The following is a 23,959-nucleotide window of genomic DNA, read 5'->3' as shown; positions in this document are numbered from 1 at the left end:
AAATGGGGAAATAAAACCCTGGAAGACGGGCCTATCAAGCTTAAAAATAATATCTTTTAAAAAAGTTTAAAAGATCACAAGATTACTTCCAAAAGAATCAACATAGATTTGACAGCATATGCTCTGGACTCATACACATGCTTTAAAGGTAAAAAGAGATGAACCTCAACAGCCTACTTCCATATTTTGCCTTGTACATGACAAGAACTGCATCTCTATAAACAGTATAAAGCAACAAAGAGATGAACCTCAACCGTTTCTTTACAACACCACTCAAAGAACAACAGAGGAAGTTCGACATACATAAGGCCAAATTACCACCCCACCTGAACATACGTGCCAGTAAAGGAAAAGCACAGAAAGCGAGCTCACGTTGACATAGATTCAGAAAAAAAGAGAAATAAACAGTGTGGAGGTAGACAAGGGGTGCAAGGCAGGCGTGGACGATGAAGAATGAGAAAATAAAACCAGTTCATTTTGAAAATTTTGGCCAATACTTTGAAGCTATTGTTACCTGAAACCAGATGGGTAACAAGGTCTAATCACTGTCCTGCTTGCTGATGGTAAGCCAGAAAGCTTTTCACCATGACCCTCTACAATGCTTCGCGCTTTCTCTGGAGAGAGCTGATAGAACGTGCCAATAAATTTGAACATCACGAACATTGTTTTGGCTGACGAAGATCTTAATTTCTCACTGATCATTCATTATAACCCAAGCCCTAAGTGCTTCCATCAAAAGATCTCCATTTCATGAATGGCCTTGAAAAGCACATTGACACCTTTTGAATGCTCGGTTGATGTAAATAGCTTCTCTATATCTGACATATCTGCGAAAAATACACCATATAACATCGGAAAAAAAAGTGCTTGAGAAAACAAACTCTTCTACAATTACATAACACATTAATCATCACCCAAGGGCCCTGTCAGCCCCTCCAAAATAGCTCTGGTTTAAATCATTTTACAAAAAGATATTTTGAGGATCCTGTTTGACAATAAAGCAACCTCAATATAGTTTACACGTTTATTCCATAGAATAGTCACCTTGATATCTCAAATCTCTTTTGTTAGAGAAAATTTTCTATTTTTTATTGGCAAAGCACCGAGTTTTTTAAAAGAAATAAGAGATTTCTTCACTTTAAGCCCACAATAGAAAAAATAATAAAATCTGATAGGCAAGGCTCAGGCATAGGCATGGAGAGCACGCTTAGGAAGCCACCAACTTACCCACATGTTCCTTTTTCCACTCTTTTAGGAAAAGGAACACGTGAAAACAAGGTTTTGATGATCCAAAGCACAAGTGCATACAATTCACAATGTAAGTTCTAGCACCCTAAAATAGCATCTAATAAACATGTCAAAGGTTCTATAAGCTATGACACATGGGTGCGGGTGCGGGTGCAGGTGCGGGGATGCGGCACTTTAAAAAAACATGGGTGCGGAAGTGCGGCTAAAAAAAAAGGACCCGGGTTGGATTCAAATCCGACCCGAATCCAAACTCGATAAAACATACATTGTGTGCTTTAAATAAGCACGCAGGGTAGGGATTCAAATCCAACCCGAATCCAAACCCGATAAAACATATGCTGCTCACTCTCTCTCCTCGCTCGCCTTCTCCCCCCGCCGTAGGCTCCCTCTCTCCCATTCGTTTTCCGACCACCTGATGCCGGCAAGCCCCACGTCCGGCGGACCTTGGATTTCCGGCCACCCGACGTCGGTCCTTTCTGTGCCAGCGATGCAACCTCCGGCCCCCTTTCAGGTGAGCTCCCTCTTGCCTCTCTCTTTCCTCGTTGTCTTCTTCTTCTTCAGACGAGCCTCCTTCCCATTACAGCACTCATATGTACTGTAGTGGGAGCATGCTGAAATTAACTAGCAGAATGAATAGCATGAGAAATATCAAGACGAGTAATAGAAAGGTAAGACAAAGCTTCAATCATTTGTCTATATGGGTTGGATCTTGCAGAGGTTCTCCATCATCCTTCTTCATTTTTGCATTTATGACCTCTGAAGTGTCAACCCGTTTCTCATATGAGAGTCTTGATCTCTCAGTAATCTTTGTTGCATACTTAGTCTGTGACAAAAAATAAACACGAGGTGAGTAAGTCACTTCAATACTAAGAAAATATCTTAAAAAAACAAGATTTGTCATATCAAAGTTGCTTTTAAGCACATCTTTGATATGATTCACTCTCTGCTTATCACCTCCTGTGATTATCATATCATCCACGTAGAGTAGTAGTATAACCATCCTTGCATTGGAAGACTTAACAAACAATGCAGTGTCAGTAAAATAAGATTTAAAATGAAGTTAAGCCATTAGATTACTAAATATATCATACCAAGTTTTGTGAGCTTGCTTTAATCCATACAAGGCTTTTCGTAACCTAAGAGTTTTTCTATATGCTAAATTCAAACCTGGTGGGGGATCCATGTAAACCTCTTCATCTAAATTACCATTCAAAAAGGCATTTTTTTACATCCATTTGAAAGATAGGCCATTTTTGAATTGATGCTATAGATATAAGGGTTCTGAGAGTCGTCATTCGAGCAACTGGGGCAAAGGTCTCATCATACTCAATTCCATATTCTTGACTATACCCCTTAGCTACTAATCGAGCTTTATATCTTTCTAATGTCCCATCCCATTTAGTTTTAATTTTGTAAACCCATCTATATCCTATAGTTTTTTGTCCTTTGGGTAATGTTTGAATTTCTGAAGTTTTTGTCTTTTATAAAGCTTTTAATTCATTATTCATTGCTTTAATCCATTCCTGATGATTTTTGGCTTCATAATAGGATGATGGTTCAGTATATGAATGTATAGCCATTAAACATGCTCAGTATCTTGGTTCAAAGGAATTATATGATACAAATCTACTAGGGGCCTTGAAAATTCTTATTGATTTTTTAATACTAGCAGAGTCTGTATCTTGATTTTGTGACTATCTTTCTAGAGCACATGGTGGGTGATCTTCGGTCCGCCGAGTGTATGTTTGTATAGTAGTATGAAGGGGGTCAATATCATCTTCACTCTCATGCTTATTATGAATGTTTTCACACCGATCATGGTCATTGATAAGATAAAAAAGAAATTAATAATCATAGTTCTCTTGGATTTTTTTTTGCTAAAATTGTCTTCATTTTCCAGAAATGTAACATTTCGTGAAACATATAACTTGTTTCTTTCCATGTCATAGCATCTATATCCCTTTTGATTTTCAGCATAGCCTAGAAAGACACAAAGAATTGTTTTTAAGGAAAGTTTGTCATTTCTATGGGTAAGAACAAAACATTTACATCCAAAGACTCTCAACCTTTTATAATCGGAGAAGATTTTAAACAATTTTTCAATAAGAGATATATTTTCAATAGTTTTTGAAGGCATTCTATTTATTAAATAAACTGACATAATAGCGGCTTCGGCCCAAAACATTTTTGGAACATTTCTTGTTATAAGAAGTGTTCTAGTGGTTTCAATAACATGTATATGATTTCTTTCATCTAAACAATTTTGTTGAAGAGTGTATGGGCAAGATTTTTTATGAATAATCTCATGTAGGTCAAGAAATTTTTTGAATTCTTTTGATACAACCCCCCCCCATTTCAAACCTAAAAATTGAATGTTGGTTTTGAATTGAGTCTTTACGTAAAAATAAAAAAATTTAAAGCATTCAAATACTTCTGATTTTTGCTTAAGAAAAAAGATCCAAGAATGTCTACTATAGTAGTCTACAAACACAACATAGTATGATACCCCACCTTTGGATATAACATGAGTTGGTCCCCACACATCCGAATTTACTAAATCAAAAGGATTTTTTGGTATAAAATGTCTTTATTCAAAAGGCAAAGATTTCATTTTGCCAAGAATGCAATCTTCACAAACCAATTTCTTTTCTTTATAACTAGTAAGAAATGGAAACAAATATAATTTGGTCACACTAGGATGTCCTAGTCTTTTGTGCCAATTTTCTATATCTTTCTTTTTCACAAAATTACAAAAAGATTGTAACTCAAAACTGTCAATTACATAGAAATCTCCTCTTCTATGGCCTTGCCCAATCAGCTTCCCAGACTGGAGTGTTAAATTATGTAATCAAACTTGTAATTTCGCATATATATTTTATATATATAAGGTAATACATATACATATATATAATATATGTATATGTATTTACCAATTATATATATAAAATATATATATATTCCTAGTAAGGGTAGTTTAGGAATTTTACACATATTCTTTTTCAAGAATATGTTTTTGTAATTATTTTTTTTTCTTTTTCTTTATTCTTTTTTATTTTTCGCATTTAATGCTTGTACTAGCATTGGGAGGGGCCCAACCCACTAGTCGTTGGACCCCTCCAACGGTCACATTTGTGACCGTTGGAGGGGCTCCAACGACTATGTGGAGCCCCTCCCAAGGCCTCCTCCAAGCCCTATATATATGGGCAGCTCCTCTTGTATTTTCTCAAAGGATTTGGGATTATAGCCCAACCTCTTTAGTGTTTATGAAACTTATGGGTGCAAGTGCACATTTGTGATTCGGTGTGTTGTGCTTGTTGTGCACAAGTGTTCTTGGGTGTGTATGTTCACACATTTATTCTTGAGGTTGTTGCGTTATCGACTAAAGTATCTTGTTGAAGATACTTTCACATGGTATCAGAGCTTCGTTGAAGAAGAAGAATTACGATTCGCCTCCTCTTGCATTCCTCGAAAAGCGTGCCTTCAAGTTTTTTGAAATCAAAGGGGATCACCTTCTTCGAGCAATATTTTAGACTCCTCTCTTGTCAAGAAAGACGCGAAAAGTAATTAAGGTACGTACTATCCCTTGCATTCTTTCCTCTCTAATGGGCGAAAAAGACTCTCATTTCTCCCTTGGGTTTAAGCTTAATGGCTCAAACTATCATGTTTGGGCCGGTAATATGGAAGCTCATATTAAAGGAAAGGGGCTTTGGGGTTACGTTCATGGATCCATACCGGAACCGGAACCCAAAATTACCATTATTGAAGGAGCGGATATTAAGATCCTTGAAGGGGATGAAAGACAAAAGGCTCTTGAAGAGTATTCTAAGAAACATGATGATTGGGAAATGAAGAACTTCAAGATCTTATCTTGGATATTTTCATCCGTTGAGACCAAGATAAACGCCAATATCATCAAATTTAAAAGGGCCTCCGAAGCTTGGGTATATCTTGAGAAAATGTACACCTCAAGAGATCTATCCCACAAGTACTTTCTCCAAAAGAGGGCTTTGACTCTCCAACAAAATGACATGACCATTCGGGAGTACTTTGCCGAATTATCCTCCATTTGGGACGAGCTTGCCATCCTGGAACCTAAATGGAGTGGTGAGGCAATCGAATTAAGGCACAAACAACTTGAAGAAGATCGGTTCTTTAATTTTTTGAATGGCCTTAGACCCGAATTTGAACAAGTTCGGTCCTCTCTTCTCTCCGCCTTCACATCCCCCTCTCTTGAAGATGTTATCACCAAGCTAAGTGGTGAAGAAACCCGTATGGGGATTGGCAAAAATAATTCTAGCATTCTTGTTACTTCCTCTACTCAAAAAGATGGTGAAATGGCTAATGTCGTGTCAAGACCGGGAAATAACATGAGGACCTATAGACCTCCTCATTTCAAGAATCAAGGTCAAGGAGGAAATGATCGGTATGGTAAAAGGGACTATAGCAAAGTGACTTGCTATCATTGTAAAGAACCCGAACATATCAAACCTTTGTGTCCTAAATGGAAGAAATTGATTGCAACGGCTATGGCATCTCAAATTGAAGAACGCCCTTCCTCATCAAGTGAGTCTTTTTCTCTTCAACAAATCGTAGAAGCTCTACAACCTCTTCTCAAGGGAGGCACTTCCGGAGCCGCTATGTCATCTCCTTCCCCTGGTAAGACATCTTGGCTTCTAGATTCCGGGGCATCCTTTCACATGACCCCTAGCTATTGCTCTCTTTCAAATTTTTCTAAAAACTCTTTTCCATCCTTTGTATCAACCGCGGACGGAACATCTCTTGAGATTAAAGGAATAGGGAATTTTGAAAAACAAGACTTCTTTGTTCCAAAAATTCGTTTTATTCCAAACCTTAACCTAAATCTTCTTTCCGTTTCCCAACTCTCGGACCATGGTTGTGATATAAAATTTTCTTCTAATAAGTGTTGGATACAGGATCGCCAGTCCGGGAGATTGATTGGGGAAGGCTCTAGAAGAGGAGACCTCTACTACGTTGATTTTCTTCAAGTTCCCAAGAGTCAATTTTGCAACGTCGTTCAAAACAAAGATATTCATGTATGGCATAAGAGATTGGGTCATCCCAATATAGTTAAAATCTCCTATTTGCCTTTTGTTAAACATCTTTGTAAAAGTGATTTTTTGTGTAATCGAATGCATTCTTGGGAAAATGAAATGTTTGCCTTTTCCTCAAAGATCCATGTTTACGACAAAACCATTTGAAATTGTCCATTCCGATGTATGGGGACCGGCTCCGGTAATGTCAAAAGGAGGATTTTCATATTATGTGATCTTTGTGGATGACTATACTAGGTTTTGTTGGATCTATTTCCTTAAACATAAACATGAAGTTTTTTCAACCTTTAAAAATTTTCACATGATGATTTCAAATCAATTCAATGGATGTTTGAAAATCTTTAGGTCTGACTCTGGAGGAGAATACCTCTCAAATGAATTTAAAAGTTATCTTGAAAATTTTGGTATTCTTCACCAAAAATCTTGTCCGAAAACCCCTCAACAAAATGGGTTAGCCGAACGAAAGCACAGGCACATCATTGAAACAACTAGGACTTTGCTCATTTCTCAAAACATTCCAAAAAATCTTTGGGCTGAGGCAGCCCTTACTTCTGTCTATCTCATAAACCGACTCCCACCGAAAAATTTAAACAAAATTTCCCCTTTTGAAAAACTGTATGATAAGGAACCTGATTATAGCAGGTTAAGGGTTTTTGGGTGTAAATGTTTTGTTCTCACTGATAAGAATGACAAACTTTCTCCTAAAGCCATTCCTTGTGCCTTTCTTGGCTATTCTGAAACCCAAAAAGGGTTTCGTTGTTATGATATCAAAAGTGATAAATTGTATGTTTCCAGAAACGTAAGTTTCTTGGAAAATATTAGTGGATTTGAACGTTGTGACCCCCATAATGAAAATATGGATTATTCTTTTTTATTTGATTTACTAAACAAGGACGATGACACTAGTGATAATGAGTCAGATCAAAGTAACACAAATGAACTTGAAACCGAGGAAAACATCTCCTTACCACCTTCGTCACATCAACCTATTGAATTACCTAGAGACCCTATCACCTACTCTCATAGAGATCAAAACAACTTTAGGAGTGCTCTTGACAGATATAATGATGCCAGTTCCAGTACCTCTCAGAATGAAGTGATCCCTCGTAGAACTGAGAGAAGTAGAAGGCCTCCTTCTAGGTTCATTTCCTATGACTCTTTTTCACCAAGATATAGAGCCTGCCTTAGTGCCATCCACTCTTATACCGAACCGAGAAATTTTGAAGAAGCACGAAAGTCCCCTGAATGGATTAATGCCATGGACAATGAACTTGAGGCCCTAAGAAGAGCCAAAACCTGAGAATTTCAAAAACTTCCTGAAGGCAAGAAAACAATAGGGTGCCGATGGGTTTTTAAAGTAAAAACTAAAAGTGATGGGTCCCTTGAAAGGTACAAAGCTCGCTTGGTTGCAAAAGGATATAGTCAAGAATATGGTATTGACTATGAAGAAACTTTTGCTCCTGTAGCTCGTATGGTCACCGTTCGATGTCTTATAACCGTTGCCTCTATCAACAAATGGAACATCTATCAAATGGATGTGAAAAATGCCTTTTTAAATGGCGACTTAAGCGAAGAAGTTTACATGGATGCTCCTCCTGGAATGGAGACTCCTAAGGGAAAGGTGCTTCGTCTTCAGAAAGCACTCTATGGTCTAAAGCAAGCCCCCAAGGCTTGGTATGATAGATTTAACTCTGTTATGATTGAAAATGGTTTTTACTCTTGCTTTACTGACACTGCTCTATTTGTTAGAAAATCCAATGCAGGGATTGTAATTTTACTTCTGTATGTTGATGAAATCACTGGGAGTGATTCTAACGGGGTTAAGAGTATAAAATCTATCTTAAAAGATAAATTTGAAATGTCTGACTTGGGTTTTCTGACTTATTTTTTGGGAATTGAAGTAGCATACTCTCTTAGAGGATATTTCTTATCTCAAACTAAGCTTGCTTCTGAGATCATTGACAGGTCAGGTATTACAGATGAAAAGTTTTGTGAAACTCCTGCGGTTGTAGGAGCAAAGATGAAAATTGATGATGGGGTTCCCCTTTTGGATCCGACACCCTACAGACAGCTTGTAGGATCTTTGATGTATCTGAGTATTACCAGACCAGATATATCCCATGCAGTCCATACTGCAAGTCAGTTCCAGCATGCGCCTACATCCGTTCACATGAGTGCCATCTTACGGGTCGTAAGATACATAAAGGGTACTCTAAATAAGGGAGTTTTTCTGTCCTCTTCTTCTGACTTAAAATTGATTGCTTATACTGACTCAGATTGGGGAGGTGACCCAAATAACCGTCACTCCACCACTGGTTTTTGTGTGTTCTTAGGAGACTCACTAATCTCGTGGAGATGCAAGAAACAACAAAAGGTGTCGCTCTCCTCAACTGAAGCTGAATACCGGGTCATGGCAACTACTACCATGGAGATTGTTTGGATTCACCAACTGCTAGAAGACATGGGGATCAAAATTGAAGGACCCACCAAGCTATGCTGCGACAACAAGAGTGCAATCTACATTGCAAAGAATCACACCTTTCATGAGCGGACTAAACACATCGAAATGGACTGTCACTATGTTCGTGAAGCATATCTCCGAGGAGTTATTGATCTTCCCTATGTCACGTCCGAATATCAGTTGGCAGACTTCTTTACTAAAGCCCTGTGCGCCCCACGGTTCAACTTTCTTCTTGGCAAACTTTCGGTCATCTTGCCCTAAGTTTGAGGGGGGGTGTTAAATTATGTAATCAAACTTATAATTTCGCATATATATTTTATATATATAAGGTAATACATATACATATATATAATATATGTATATGTATTTACCAATTATATATATAAAATATATATATTCCTAGTAAGGGTAGTTTAGGAATTTTACACATTCTTTTTCAAGAATATGTTTTTGTAATTATTTTCTTTTTTCTTTTTCTTTATTCTTTTTTATTTTTCGCATTTAATGCTTGTACTAGCATTGGGAGGGGCCCAACCCACTAGTCGTTGGACCCCTCCAACGGTCACATTTGTGACCGTTGGAGGGGCTCCAACGACTATGTGGAGCCCCTCCCAAGGCCTCCTCCAAGCCCTATATATATGGGCAGCTCCTCTTGTATTTTCTCAAGGGATTTGGGATTATAGCCCAACCTCTTTAGTGTTTATGAAACTTATGGGTGCAAGTGCACATTTGTGATTCGGTGTGTTGTGCTTGTTGTGCACAAGTGTTCTTGGGTGTGTATGTTCACACATTTATTCTTAAGGTTGTTGCGTTATCGACTAAAGTATCTTGTTGAAGATACTTTCACATGGAGATCCTGTATTAAACAATCATTAGAAGAAAATAAAACTTTGCAACCATAATTCATAATTTGTGAAACTGATAAAAGGTTTAAATTTAGTTTTGGCACAACTCTAATACTTGGTACGTGGAAGTTTGGTTGTTTTTTAAAAGTTCCAAAACTTTTGATTTTTAAAGATGTTCCGTCGGCGGTTGAAACATAAGAACTATTTGGGTTAGAATGACATTCGGATAATATTGACTCATTTAGAGTCATATGAAACGAGGCACTAGAATCTAAGATCCAAGAAGTCTTACCAGGGTTACCACTTGTGGATACGGCCACCCCCGAGAAGGAAGAAGATTGACCTTTGAACATTGGTTCTAGCGCCTCCATTAATTGAGTTAAAAGACAGTGAGCCAATGCATTTGTAGTCGTCTACACCATTTCTTTCCACCAAAGCAACCCTCTTATCATCACGGTGATCTTTTTTCTTTCTTTTGGGACAAAAAGGCTTGATGTGTCCCGATTTAGAGCAATGATAGCATATGATTTTGCCACCTTTTTTGTACTCATGATTTCCTCTTTTATCGCTTCTTTCATAGTTGTTGGGATTTCTCCCATTCTCAATATTCACAAAGTGAGGAGGCTTGTAAGTCCTAGTATGATTACCGAGCTTGGACATAGTAAGTACGGTATCTTCATCCTTTGAAGCGGATGGTTTCTTCAATCTATTCTCTTCCATAATCAATTCTTTAAGAATTTCAACTATGGATGGCACACCTCCTCTATGAAGGAGAGCCGATTTAGTTCCCTCAAATTCGGGCCTAAGCTCATTCACAAATTGGTAAAAATGCTTTGTTTTAATTTGATTCTCACGGAGTTCTACAACTTGAGGACAATGCCATTTTGGCTCAAGAAGAGCCAATTCATCCCATAGGAAAGAGAGAGCATTGTAATATTATCTAATATTCATCTCTCCTTGAGTCATGGTTCTTACTTTATTTTGGACATTGCATATGTAGACAATATCTTTAAGACTATACATGTCCTTGAGATATTTTCAAGCATCGCTAACAAAATCAAATTTTGCTAAGCTAGAACATTTGTAAATATCTACACTATTAATGAGTCATCCAATAATTTTGGAATGACCCATTCTCCACTCTTTTCATTTTTTCTCATAATCGGAAATGGTTTTACCCATTTCCTCACCTTGAAGAGCAACTTCCTTCCCATTTTCAATTTTTCGTAAGAATGAGCTTGGGCGCTTTTTCGATACCATCCACCAAGCCCAATAATCCCTTTTCCCATATCTTGTGTTTTACTATGGATGCCCACATCACATAGTTGGTATCGTTTAGGCGTACGGGAATGGAGATTATAACTTCTCTCTCATTCTCCATTTCTATACAATGTGAAGAGAAATGAAAGAAGAGAGAAAGAAAGAAATACAAGGCTTATTTGAGAAACGGCATGCTTCTCGATGCAATAGTCATTGTTTTGTTGTATCTGCTAAGCCCATGATCCTCCTCTTGAAATCAACACGATCTTTCTTTTAGAAAAATGCCTTTGGATCACCAAAGCTCTGATACGATGTAATGAAGTGGATTGAATCCGATACACATGCAAGAACTTACTTTCAATCAAGTAGAATACTTGATTGAATCAAAGAAACCACTCACACAGGGGACTAACAAATGTTATTGCATAAGGATACTCAAAAGAGAGATGCACTATACAATGCCTAAGAGGGCATATTTATAATACAAGAGAGGCACATGGGGGCAGCCCCATATGGCTGTTGGGGTTGCACCCAACGGTCACATTTTTGATAGTTGGGGCAGCTCCAACAGCTATATGGAGTTGTCCCAATCACACAAATACAAAAGCAAAGGTGCAAAGGACAAAAAAAATAAAGTGCAAAAGACAAAAGTAAAAAAAGAAAAAGTGGGCTGAAGAAATAAAGTGCAAAAGACAAAAGTAAAAAAAGGAAATAAAGTGGGCTGATGCCTATGGAGTAAAAGGACCGAAGGGTATTTCGGTTTACAGTATATGTATATTTTAACAATTACAACCAGAAAAACCAAGCAATAATGTAAATTAATTAACATGTAACAACTAAGAAGTAGATTTTCAATTAGGAACAACAGCATAACAGTTTGCAGAAAAGCTATAAAACATTCAATTCTTCAATAACTATTGCTTGATTGAAGGATCACAAGCCCGTTTTACCAAGACCTCACTCATGTCAATAAGGTATAAGCTATTGGCTGCTAAGGACTGGCAGTAATGGATTTCCCAGAGGCCACATTTCATCACGTTGTTCAGCTGATTAATAAGATCCCGTGTAAAATTGGCAGTCTCCGTGAGGGACTAGACCCTTAGTGAGAGCCCTACCTCTATGAACTGGGGCCTTATGGGGGCATTTGATTGCTCGGACAAGATTGTGTAGAACAACACCATCTGTGCAAACATGGCCAGGAGCAGGGTTGTACTGTACAAGATGGGTATGACTGTCACTGTGTCTGGCATTCATCTTGACCAGACAAGTTTGCGATTGTCCACATTATCGCATTTGATTTGTTCAACACATACATGGACACAAGCACAAAATCCACAAAACGATCTTAAACCCTAAAATCTATTCACAATGATCAAACCCTAAATCAAATGGATAATCCACATGAAATCTACATGTTCATGAGCAAAATTTACACAATGGAAAGCAAATACATTTATTTTTATACAAAAACCCTCAATCTTAAACCCTACAATCCATTCACAAGGACAAAAACCTAAATCAAAGGGTCAGCTAACATGAAATCTGCGTGTTTATGAGCAAAACACAATCATTAAAGGAATCCCATTCACAAAATAGAAACCCCAAAATTTCACCCTAAATCATACATGCAGAAAAGTTGGCATAGGAGAACCACCGAGATCAAGATGAGAGGGAGATAGATAAGGCAACAGAGAAAGAGGTTTGAGATCAATCTTTCAAGAGAGAGAAGCACTGATGAGGAGCACGCCTGAAACCGGTCACTGCCAATAGGGAAACCATCGAGAAACAGAGGCATCAGAGCTCAAGGTCAAGGATAAGGGGAAGAGAGAGAGAGAGAGACGGGTCAGGGTTGAGTCGGGCGTGGTTTCTTTTTTTTTCCCAAACATGTCTGTGGTGTTTCGAACACTGCTGCTCCGAGTCTGGAACACCGCGGAACAACTCATTCGGGGTGTCCCATGCATCCACTGTTTGCATAGGAGCATGGGGCCCACACAAAGCATGGACGCTGCTGTCCACGCAATCAAATGCCCCCTTAGGCTCGCATCTTGGACAACCACCTCCATGCAGGTTATGAAGTACAACATGGTGACAATGCAGAAAAAATAGGACACTATTCATGGATCAATCCCAGGTTCATTCCAGATATCAAGCTTAGCAAGTGAATCAATATTATGCATTCCCTTACTAAATGCGCCAAAAAAGGTGGTTTCTTTCCATATGGGAGAATTCTAACTCAACGTAGTAATTGTTCCGCATTTAATTTTATGAATATTGTAGGTGAAATGAGATTATATTCAGAAAACAAAACATCCAAAAGGGTTATGATAATTGCAACAGCAAAGGAGAGCAACTTACTTGGGATGATCTCAACTAAAACGGGGCCTCAAGTGATTCGTCCCAAACTTCTGCACTGCCGTTAGAGGCATCTTCTCCATCTTCTTCCATGGAAAGTCTGATATATTCTCTATGTGCAAAACGATCCCAGTCAGTCAATGTTGGATCCTCCCGCTCCTGCTAGGACATTTTGAAGCATATAACAGCTTTAGAGTTCACCAACAGTTCAATGTTATGTAGGCATTTCTCAAACTCGGAGGAAAAAACAATGAGAACATGAAATTGCAATGAGAACGAAGTCCTTTGTAAATCACCTGACGAATAAGAAATGGGTCTCGTGTTTCGAATGCCATAAATTTGTTCAGGTTGAACAGGATATTGAAAACATTTCCTGAAAGCTTGCAACCTTTTAGGTCTTTGAGAGTAAAACAACTTTCTTTCTGAATGGCAATAACAAAGAATCAATAACCTTTTGCAAAAAGTCAGAAAGCAGAAGACAATTAAAAGAAATAAGACTACCTCAGGGCCAATCATGTCAACCATCTGGCATAAAATGTCCTCAAAGAGAACGGGTTCCTGAGCCATACACTCCATGCGGTGCAACTGCTCCTCATAAAAGAACTGCATTTCATTGCGTGTGAGCACCCCATTGCCATCCAAGTCTATACACTTAAACCTGAAAAAATAGAAATTAAATGACATGAATGACTAATTTGGGATAAATTCATATATCTTGATCATAAATATCAATTTTCGTTGAACATGGTGGAAATACCAATTAATATTAATTTTTATTGCAAATTATAACCACATAATGTTGAAAATTTCTGGAAGCAACATTTTCAAATGGTGCATAAACATCAAGATAATATTCAAAAAAGCTAAATAATGGTAATAAAATTGAAAATACTATGCTATTCCAAATACATAATACTTCAGAGATTACAGCCCTAGGATACCTTTCGGAGACAATGATTTACCATATTACTTGAACTCAGAGATATCATTAGAAGTCAGCAATTGACAATCAAATAAACCTTCAGATTAACAATATTATTGTGAAAAATGTAATAAATAGGTGAACAAATAAATGACTGTGTATGCATGTGTGACTTTATGCATCACTTCAATTTTACTTTCATAAATGCTCCTCCTCATAACTAAGTACATGTTAATATTATTCCTTTTCTAAAATTATGTGTTTTTCACCCACTTACTGTGCATATGATATGTTATCTAGACACTCCCACCGGCCAGGCGCCCATGTCTTGCACTCAGCAACAAGGGCAGTTCTGGGCACTTACAGCTTTAGTTAATTGAATGTTCAAGTCTTCTACACACTGTTTCACAAAAAGTACTTATTTGTTTCATTAACTAGCTAAAGAGTTCACAAACTTTTGAGTTGAAAAAAACTTAACCATGTATTATCATGGCAAAAAACACAAACTTCAACAGAAAGACAAGAACAAAATGCAGCACACATCACAAAGTCCAAGCTGATTAATCAAATTACCTCTGCGGCAGGCGAATGCTAATAACTGAAGGATGTAACTGAGATGGTTAGCATATGATGTCCAAAATTAGGTGAGAAATAGTACCAGTATTCAAGACTAGGCTCAGCTGATTTATCCTCCTCTGACAATATAAAGTACACAAAGTCCTCATACCCCATCTTCCCTTCAATATTGCTAGTGAACTTTCGGGGAATCTAGTGTAAACAACAAGAAAACAAGTAAACTGACAAACAAGTAGAAGCCTAATCACAAAGAAGATATCATCACATCATGAATTTTGAAAAGCATTTTCTGCTTAAAGAGAAGAGACCTGTGAAAAAATTCTATCCACAATCCTGTATGTCAAGGCATGGTTACCATATCTAATGAGATTCTCTTTGTCAACAAAGAAGTCATGATCTGTGTCAAGCTCCCAAAATTTGCAATATATCACATAGAAGTGTTCATAAGAGAAGTATCTGGAACACCAGAAAGAAGTTAGAAGCTGATTTACAATTTTAGCTTTCACTTGCATTCAAAAAATGAGGTACTGCACTATGGTTGCACTGTTACTTCTAAGCATGATAACAAATTATTAGAGAAAAGGAAACACAGCAAAAATGATAAATCTACAAAGCACATGAATCAACAATAATAACAAGAAACATTGTCAAATGACTGAAGGGAAGCCCAAAAAAATTTTACAATGGTAGGCCAATATTTATCAATGAACATTTCTCAGAAACAGGTTAAAAACAATAATCATTTCAAGAAATAAAATCAAGTGCAATGAAAGCAGTCTCTGTTGATGCATGCTGCAGTTATTTGTCAACCCAAAAGATAAGCAGCAGAAATAACAGATGGGGCGATAAAATGACCCAGATTGCATTAAAATTTTCCAAATTAAGAAAAATTCACATGTGAAGAGCTCTTAATATTCACAAAATTCACCAATAAAATGCAATTTGCAATAAAAAACAGATGAGAATATCTATTAAAAGTAAAGAGGACCCACTACAATCCCCAGCCCAATAGCAATGCATTGCCAAATTGTACCTCAACACCTTGTTAATATCATCTTTGTCATCCACATCTTGCATTGCAGCAATTAGATTCCCATGTTTCAGCTCCCTCAAAGTCAGATGACCATTCCCAGATCGATTCATATAGTAAAAGATTCTGTATATTACAGTTTCAGCTGAGACATTGACCCAGAAAGATACAAGATTAGAATATACAATAGCAAATAATATATAAAAAACAATAAAATAAATAAACTTGTGAAGAATGAGATAACATAAAAGGGTATGTTTGGTAACACCTCATGCAATTCAGACTCTCATGCAAACAAGAGAATGAATCTCATTTTCACAGCTAACCAAACATCAGAAAATGAGCCATGAGAAATGGAATGTGATTTGAAATCACATTTGGGTGAACTTACTCATATCTCGTGATTTCAAATCACATATTTCACCTTGTGATTTGGAATCATATGGTTCCAGATAACATGTGACTCCAAATCACATGAGATGCAACCAAACATACCCAAAAACTCTAGGTAGAAATTAAGGAGCTTTCAACAGCAAATCTACACCAACAAACAACAACGCAACACAATCTTTGCACTTGCAGCAATGTACTAATTGGTCAAACAATAAAACCCAGGCACACAGATTGCTGGTTGGAAAACTCTTCGCAAAAGAAAAGAACCAAATTGCATAGATCATGACAAAAATCAGGGCTTCCACATATGGTGAATCATTCCATATGTAAAGCAATTATGCGCTTGATTAGCCAAAACCACCAAGTCACAGCTTCAACACTATATGAAGAAGGTGCATAAGCAAAATTAACGACCAAAAAGGTTCAAGAAGATGACTCCCACCACCTGAGTGGTACAATTTCAGTCAAGAAAAGAAAGCATACAATCCAAAGTATAAAAAAAAAAAAAATTGTAGTTACAAGGAAAAAAAAAAAGAATTCATGCTTTAGCTTCTATTTTCTGTACCCATGCATAATTACACCAGGTAGAGAACTTTAATGCATTTTCAAATCTCTTTCTATTAAAAAAAGTACATGAAGAAACAATAACCAGTATTTTGAAAAGGAAAAAACAAAATGGCAACTTCAGAAAAAACGTTAACCAATTAGGTGATAACCAATCAAGTTTCAATACCAAATGAAGCTTTAAATTCCTTTCCAAATTTATAGCAAACAAGTACATTTACATTTCTATAAAAAAATCATAAAGAAAAGTTCAATAAACAGAACAAAAAAATTAATGTATTGAAGTTTTGTCTTTTTTTTTTCCTTAACATCAAGCATAACCACTCACCATTCAAATTGACTGTGCTATTGTCATAAAAGCAGTTGAGATGGAGTGCTTCTTGTAAATCAGAGTTCATCCACCGAGAAACCGAGAGGAAAAGAAGAATAGAGAGAAGAGAGGCTGTTGCTAATACACTAAAACCTATGTAACACGGATACTTCTAACAGGGCACCGTACCCGCGTCGCACCTGCACCCAAGCGGGTGCGACACTTGGACACAGCTTCCTTTGTGTTAGGTGAAGTCAACTACACTGAGGTCCATTTCTATCCAAAAGTAGTTTCAGTCAACCCTAATCAAGTCCATTTTTATCTATATTATATATAAATACATAAATGCACATACACGTAATATTAACTTAAAACTGTTAATATATATATATATATATATATATATACTCCCCGCACTCCCACACCCAAGTTTTTTTAAAGTGCTGCATCGCCACATCCACACCCATACCTGCACCTATGTGACATAGCCTAAAACATCAAAATGACAGGACATGTGGGGTTGCTTTCTTTTATCATTAGGAATCTATAACTGATTACAAGTGCAAATGTACAATACTGCCCCCAATCTCTAATATACAACAACACATATAATGGGGGTTAAAATGGACGGATAAGATACAATAACTCATAATGTCTTTTACAATGGATCTGGATCTAATATGGATCCAGATCTGAATCCAGAACACATATCATGTCCCGATAGCCTCCCTCAAGTTGTACAATGTATTATAGATTCATGGCATGACTGGCAATTCATTATTTTCTGAGGTTGTGATAGAAACTGGACTACAACTAATTATCTTTATATTATCATATACCTATTCAACTTTGTTCAGCTTAAAGTTTTTCCTTTTCAACTGTTGTTTTTATTTTTTACTTGAAAGGAAGGTTAACTAGAGAACAAAACGTTAGTTCAGATTTGATAAGAAAAAACAGGCCTCAAAGTCAGTCATACAGTCGGACAATGTTACACCGTCGCCAGAAATTAAATTATAATTTTTTTTGCTTTGGGTCAATTACAAATGTCTGTAATTGGAAAGTACACATTTCAAACATTTATGAATTTATCTCAAATAAAAATATGTATGGATAGACCCCTTGATTGAAGAACGGTTATCAAGACAGACAAATAATAACTAGATTTGTGAGGATTACAACACACACAAGATTTCTGGCAAGGAAGCTGCTCATTCATGCTTGTGGGTTCTACCAAAGCAAGTACTATGTTCAGATCCACAAGAAAACAAAAGGAAAGCAAATAATGCCAACACACTGAGAAAGAACGCCACTCAAATTAAACACAGAAACCTAGAGATTGATTAGCAAAAAATAGTTCTCCACACTTCCCAATAAGCAACTTTTACCATAATTACTTATGAAACTAACAAAACAAAAACCAACAAGGCACCAAATCTTTACCTACCATATCTGTCCTGAAACTCAGGTGTGCCTTGTAAGAATTCCAGACCAGGATGAGTTGCCAAAAGTTCTCGAAGAACTGGCTTAAAGTCCTCCTGTATCAGGAATAATTAGTATGAATGATTTAGAATCCATACAAGAAAACATTTAAGTTAAACAAAAAACAAAATTATAAGCATACAAGAAAGTCTCAGATATGTATACACAATAAGCAGGCTCAGATAGATATACACAATAGGCAAAGCATATAATCACTCGAGGAGGAAGTAGAAACCTGAGTAAGGTAATTCTGACCAGGCTGCTTTAGAACCTTATAAATCTGCGTAGCCATATCCATTGTCAACATATTGTTATTGATCCAGTAATCAATAAATTGGTCTCTGCAACCACATTCCTAATGTTACATTAGCTGATTATTATAAATGAAAAATCTATCCACAACAATCAACAATAACCCCACCTATCCATCCCCCCCCCCAAAGCACCACCACACACCCCTGGCTGCCCAACTACCCGGAAAAAAAATAGCCACTACAATAAAAAAAAGTGAATAAAGGCCACAAGTCATCTGCTAGTTTAATCAGGTTGAAAAATAAAAGGAGATAAGAACCTTGGAGATAGAAACAACTTAAAGAACCAGACTTCAGAAATTACTAATTTTCATATGAGAGAAAACCCAACTAAAAATTACACATGAAAAAAAAGGAAGTCACATCCATGTAATCATATAGGAAAAAAACAAATATTATTCATGAACTTAATTGAACAGGTGATGTCTTGATATTTCGTCTTTCCAGCATTTCTTCTTCTGAAGGAACTATTTGTATTTAAGAATATTTGTTTTGATATAATTAGTTTCTGTCAAAATTGTATTAGAATTTTAATAATAGATACTGTTTTGAAAAAAAATTGGGAACTCAAAAACAGGGGTGTAAACCGCAAACCACAGATACCATGTTACAAATGTTAGATACTAAAATATAAGATTTAGATGGACAAAAACACCCAACTTGAGGTATAGGACACAACACGCACTGGTAGGTTAATCTGTAACCCAGCAGGTGATTATAGAATCTCCCAAACATAAAACAACTTTACAGAAAGGACCATATAAGAAGCACATTGAAATCAATAATAACCTTTAAAATGAAATACTTGAAATCAATAATATCCCAAAAAAAGATTTGCATTTTCTCATTAAAAATACATGTTTATGCAATGAATTAAAATATTTGGGCAGGTAAATTTTAAAGTAAAGTAACTATAAGTAAGGAAATGAGTTCCTCCGAAGATATTCAATTAAATCACCAAAAATGAATACTCAAAAGAGTTCCACCAAAATAGCAACAACAACACACAAAGAACCACAAATAGGTTCACTCACAAACACCCACTAAAGGGCACAAGAACTAGAAATGAAAAATAATATTTTTATTGATGTCAACCCATAGAAGAAGCTTACAAATGAGAGGGGGTTTCACCCCTATTTATACCCAGCCAAAGGTCTCCCAAAAGAGACATTGGAAGAGATCCCAACAGCTCCGATAGAGCCGTTGGGCTCTCTCTCCAATGCCTCTTTGGGCTGAAAAGAAACTAAAAAACAAAAAACTAACCTAGTCAATTAGACAAATTAGATATATATATATATACATTTTTAACACTCTAATCATAAACCCTTATGCTTCTTCAACTCTCATAATAAGGAACCAATTATAAAGCTTCCATCATCAAATAATAGAAGGGACAACATATATATTATAAAGGAGATTGTTTGACGTTATTGAGTTCAAATATCATTTCATCAACTAAATTAAGCATAGAGATCCTTAAAAAAACATTCCTTGAAATCTTTGAAGACAACAAATAGATATAAGAGAAGTTTCAGAACTGAATTTTCCATACCTAGTCACAAAGCCAGTGCCCTCAACATCTATCTTTCTAAAAAGGGCCCTAGAAAAGAAAGATGGCAGCTTGCATACCTCCTTTATCAAATATCTAAATTCTGACATAACAAACAAGAGAAGGTGCCAGTAAAGCAAATTGTAAAACAAATATCAGAATAATCAAACATAAAAAATAGCACAAATTTCAAACCTTGAACTTGAATTCCATCACTATGACCATAGAAAAGTTGATTGATTTTAAACATACATTGTTCTTTTAATTCACTTGGAGGTGGTCGCCCATTTTTGAAATAGAACTACAAGTATTTCAGACAAGATATTAAAACCCTTGTCAGGCAGCAAAAGGAGTTTGAGAGCTCCAAGCAAAAGTAACCAACAGACCGTACATGCCTGAGGTATAAATTCCTTCATAGGCTCAATAACTAATTTGAGTGGAGAACCTAGAGAAGATGGCCCAGATCCAAGGCGCTTCAAGACACGTGGAGAACCAGACATACTTCTTGGAGAAAGAGGTGGTGCACTACCAGCAGGAAATATTGATGGCAAAGAATTTGTTGGAGAAGAACTCGAGCTAATAGAGGTGCCTGCAACGCTCAAAGTCATACCAGACTTTGCATCCTCAAGCAAGGATTTTACCTGTGTTATTTGAATATGTGAGAAATTTGTAAAAGGATAATACGCATCCTCTAAACTAGCCTAAACAATGTTATCCTAAACAACATTATATTCCTAAAAAAGAGTTTAAATGCCCATAATTTTTACAACTTTTTAAGGAAATGTGTGTAACAACAATACACGCTGACAATTCAAAAAGAAAAAAAAAACAAACAAAACACGAACCTGCACCTTGTTATTAGGGCTAGGAAAGGAGAAGAGTGCTAGTGGCGCAGGTCATTCTAGGCTCATAAAGAGGTTGTTCAAACTCATAAAATAGGCTCGGCAAGCCAACCACAAAGAACAGGTATTTAGCTCAGCTAAGACAGTCTCATTAAGTAGTAATGAATATATTTTAGATATAATTTATAACACATGATATAGTGTACAATAAATAGTTGAAAGAGTTTCGTGAGCTTGGCTCAATAGGTCTAAAGTTCAAATCATATTTCGATCAACTTTGAAACAGTGTTTTGCTTTTTAATGAGCCAGCTCGTACTCAGCTTGCTTAGCTTCAACTTGTATGAGCTTGAGCTTGGCTCCACTTGTTACAAAAAACAAGCCAACGTTGAACGATCCAAGTTCAGTTCGTTCGGCTTGTTTATCAGCCCCACTCACCACACAAGACAGAGTTAAGACTTTGTCTTCAAAGCCATTTAGGATGGTTTAAGAGATAAGACTGTTTAGGAGCTACTCACACAGGGGTGTTGGTTGCCCCACTATTTTCCACCACTGTGAAAACAGCAGGCGTCGACCAGCTTTGCTATATGGACGGACACAAAGAACGCGGTCAGCGGAATGCAAAAGAGCAAACGAGGCGAGTTCTTCATAACCAAGCATATGCATGGCACCAAGCAGGGAACATAAAAAATGCATAAGCAGTTTGAAGAAAGAAAATCGTGCTTTTGAGATTAGCATTTCTGTAATAGGAAATAATACATTCTGACTCAAGATTAGCATTGTTTTGTTATTTTCACACCCATTTTGTGCCCACAATCGCAAGAAGGATTTGATGAAAGAATATGCTTCTAATATCTTTGTTTCACCGGCAGAATGTCATCCTCCATAAACCATCATTTATGGTATGTTAAACTCGGAAAACCCTAAAACGACACTAGCATGCACCAAAAACCTCTGGGAGCCACCACGAATTTAGGCCATAACAAGCAAAAGTTCAGAACGAAAAGAAACTGCGCCAAGAACTATACCAAGCGACCAGTCACTGGGATTGACAGGAACTGCGAGAAAAGCTCATCCGCCAAGTAAAGATTCGACTTCAAAGCGATCGTCGACACTTCCGGCAACTGCAGCAAGTCGGGATCGAGCGACACAACATCCCCCGATAATTCCACTTCCATATCCGATCAAACCACCCTACACGGCCCAATTGCTCCAAAAACTCTCCACATAAAAAAACAGACGGTGGTCAAAACGCCCTAGATCTCACGAGCTCCTCTGCAGAATTCAGACAATTTACCAGCGACCGAAAAAAGAAGAAACCCCCCAAAGAATCCAAATAAGATGCCTAAACGCGGCCTAACTCTAGATCCTTTCTCCAGCTCTCCGCAAGAACCATCGAGGACTATCCCGATTCGGGCACCAAAATCGAGCGAGAAAAAGAATAGAGAAAATGATTCGATCGATGGAGGGTGAAAGAGGGGAAGGAGAGGAATCGGAACGAGAATTAGAAAGAGGGAAAGAGAATCAGAGTTCGGAGAGAGATTGAGGAGACGATGGTTTCGATCGAGCGAGCGATCGGATTCGAAGGAACGTCTTTTCGCAGAAGAGGAAGAGAAAAAAGAAAACCACGGCGAAGAAGTCAGGGGGAAGTGGTGCTACAGAGTATTTATATCTGAACAAGGAAAATACTATTTTAGCCTTAAAGACGGACATCTGACAGGAGCCTTTCGGTGTCCTTTGGTCACGGACGAGACTCGGCTTTGACTTTCTAATACCCAGATTGTACTTCGGGTCGGAGCTTTTCTACAACCGAGTTTGGAGGGTCCGAAACGCACCACGGATCTGGGTGTTAGGATTTGCTCGGAGATGGAATATTTCCTTATAAATCGAAACTCTTCTATTTTTTAGAAAATATTGACAAAACGTTATCAAGCATCAAAGTAATGTGAAAAAAAAAATCATACCCAAATTTCTTTGTATGGATGATATTTGTTTCATGGGTCCAAATTTTCCTCTGGCTTTGTAATGTCTCGGATTTTCAAAATAAAGCTAAGTTAAAATTTTTATGATTTTTTTTTCTTTGCAGTGGAACTTACAAAAGCTTTTAGCAGCGGAATCAGACGATAATGAGTCGTCAGATTTAGAAACTCCAAGCACATTATAGGTATGTGGTCAAACAACTCATTGACCACCAAAGTGTTCCATTTTATCGAAAAACGCATATTTATTATAGCATCGCTGCTTAGAAAAAGCAGTATATGTTCAATAAAAGAAAGCAGTACAACTCTGTTTATAGAAACCCCAGAACTCGATGTAGCATTACTCCGCATATCGCAACGCAGGTCCAACACCTAAAATTCTCGTAAAACGGGGTCAGAACCACTGATGGTCTGGTAAACAAGCAATCATGCATCCATTCAACTCAAGTAAATGCGTTGACTACTCAGAGTCGCAGTTCGCAATAACGACACTCAAGTCGCCATGACTTAGCGTATATCGCAAGAGCATCATCAAGGCTATGAGTTGAACATACGCTCAAGTCTTCATGACTTAGTGCAAACCTCTTCTGGACTGTGATTGAATAACCGCTCAAGTTTCCAAGACTTAGCCTTAACCTCATTCGGGTCTTAAAGGGATGTCTAGCTCAAGTCTTTATACTTGACGCATCTGTATCACACGCATCTAAGGACAACTCATCGAACTTCACTTAGTCATGCGGATACAACACGGGTATTTGCCCAGTCAGTC

General features: G+C 37.2%; 1 protein-coding gene across 1 annotated transcript; it reads right to left on the bottom strand.

Annotated features, from left to right (window-relative positions):
- Window positions 1–82: 82 nt before the first annotated feature.
- On the bottom strand, window positions 83–22,848 carry LOC149813973 (serine/threonine protein phosphatase 2A regulatory subunit B''beta-like). The gene is made up of 13 exons (XM_089991260.1): window positions 22,240–22,848; window positions 20,768–21,013; window positions 20,568–20,673; window positions 20,376–20,475; window positions 18,748–18,853; window positions 18,478–18,568; window positions 15,770–15,911; window positions 15,045–15,192; window positions 14,819–14,928; window positions 13,740–13,896; window positions 13,535–13,660; window positions 13,242–13,397; window positions 83–827 (listed from the first exon to the last, which is right to left on the bottom strand). The coding sequence occupies exons 1-12, from the start codon at window positions 22,387–22,389 to the stop codon at window positions 13,257–13,259; spliced, it is 1,623 nt and encodes a 540-aa protein (XP_089847386.1). The 5' UTR covers window positions 22,390–22,848; the 3' UTR covers window positions 83–827; window positions 13,242–13,256.
- Between the last annotated feature and the right edge of the window lie 1,111 nt (window positions 22,849–23,959).

The sequence above is a fragment of the Nuphar pumila genome, chromosome 16 (assembly GCF_984573655.1).
Source record: "Nuphar pumila chromosome 16, dmNupPumi1.hap1.1, whole genome shotgun sequence".
NCBI lineage: Eukaryota > Viridiplantae > Streptophyta > Magnoliopsida > Nymphaeales > Nymphaeaceae > Nuphar > Nuphar pumila.
Note: the sequence above shows the minus strand (reverse complement) of the source record. Positions and strands in the feature narration are given on the sequence as shown.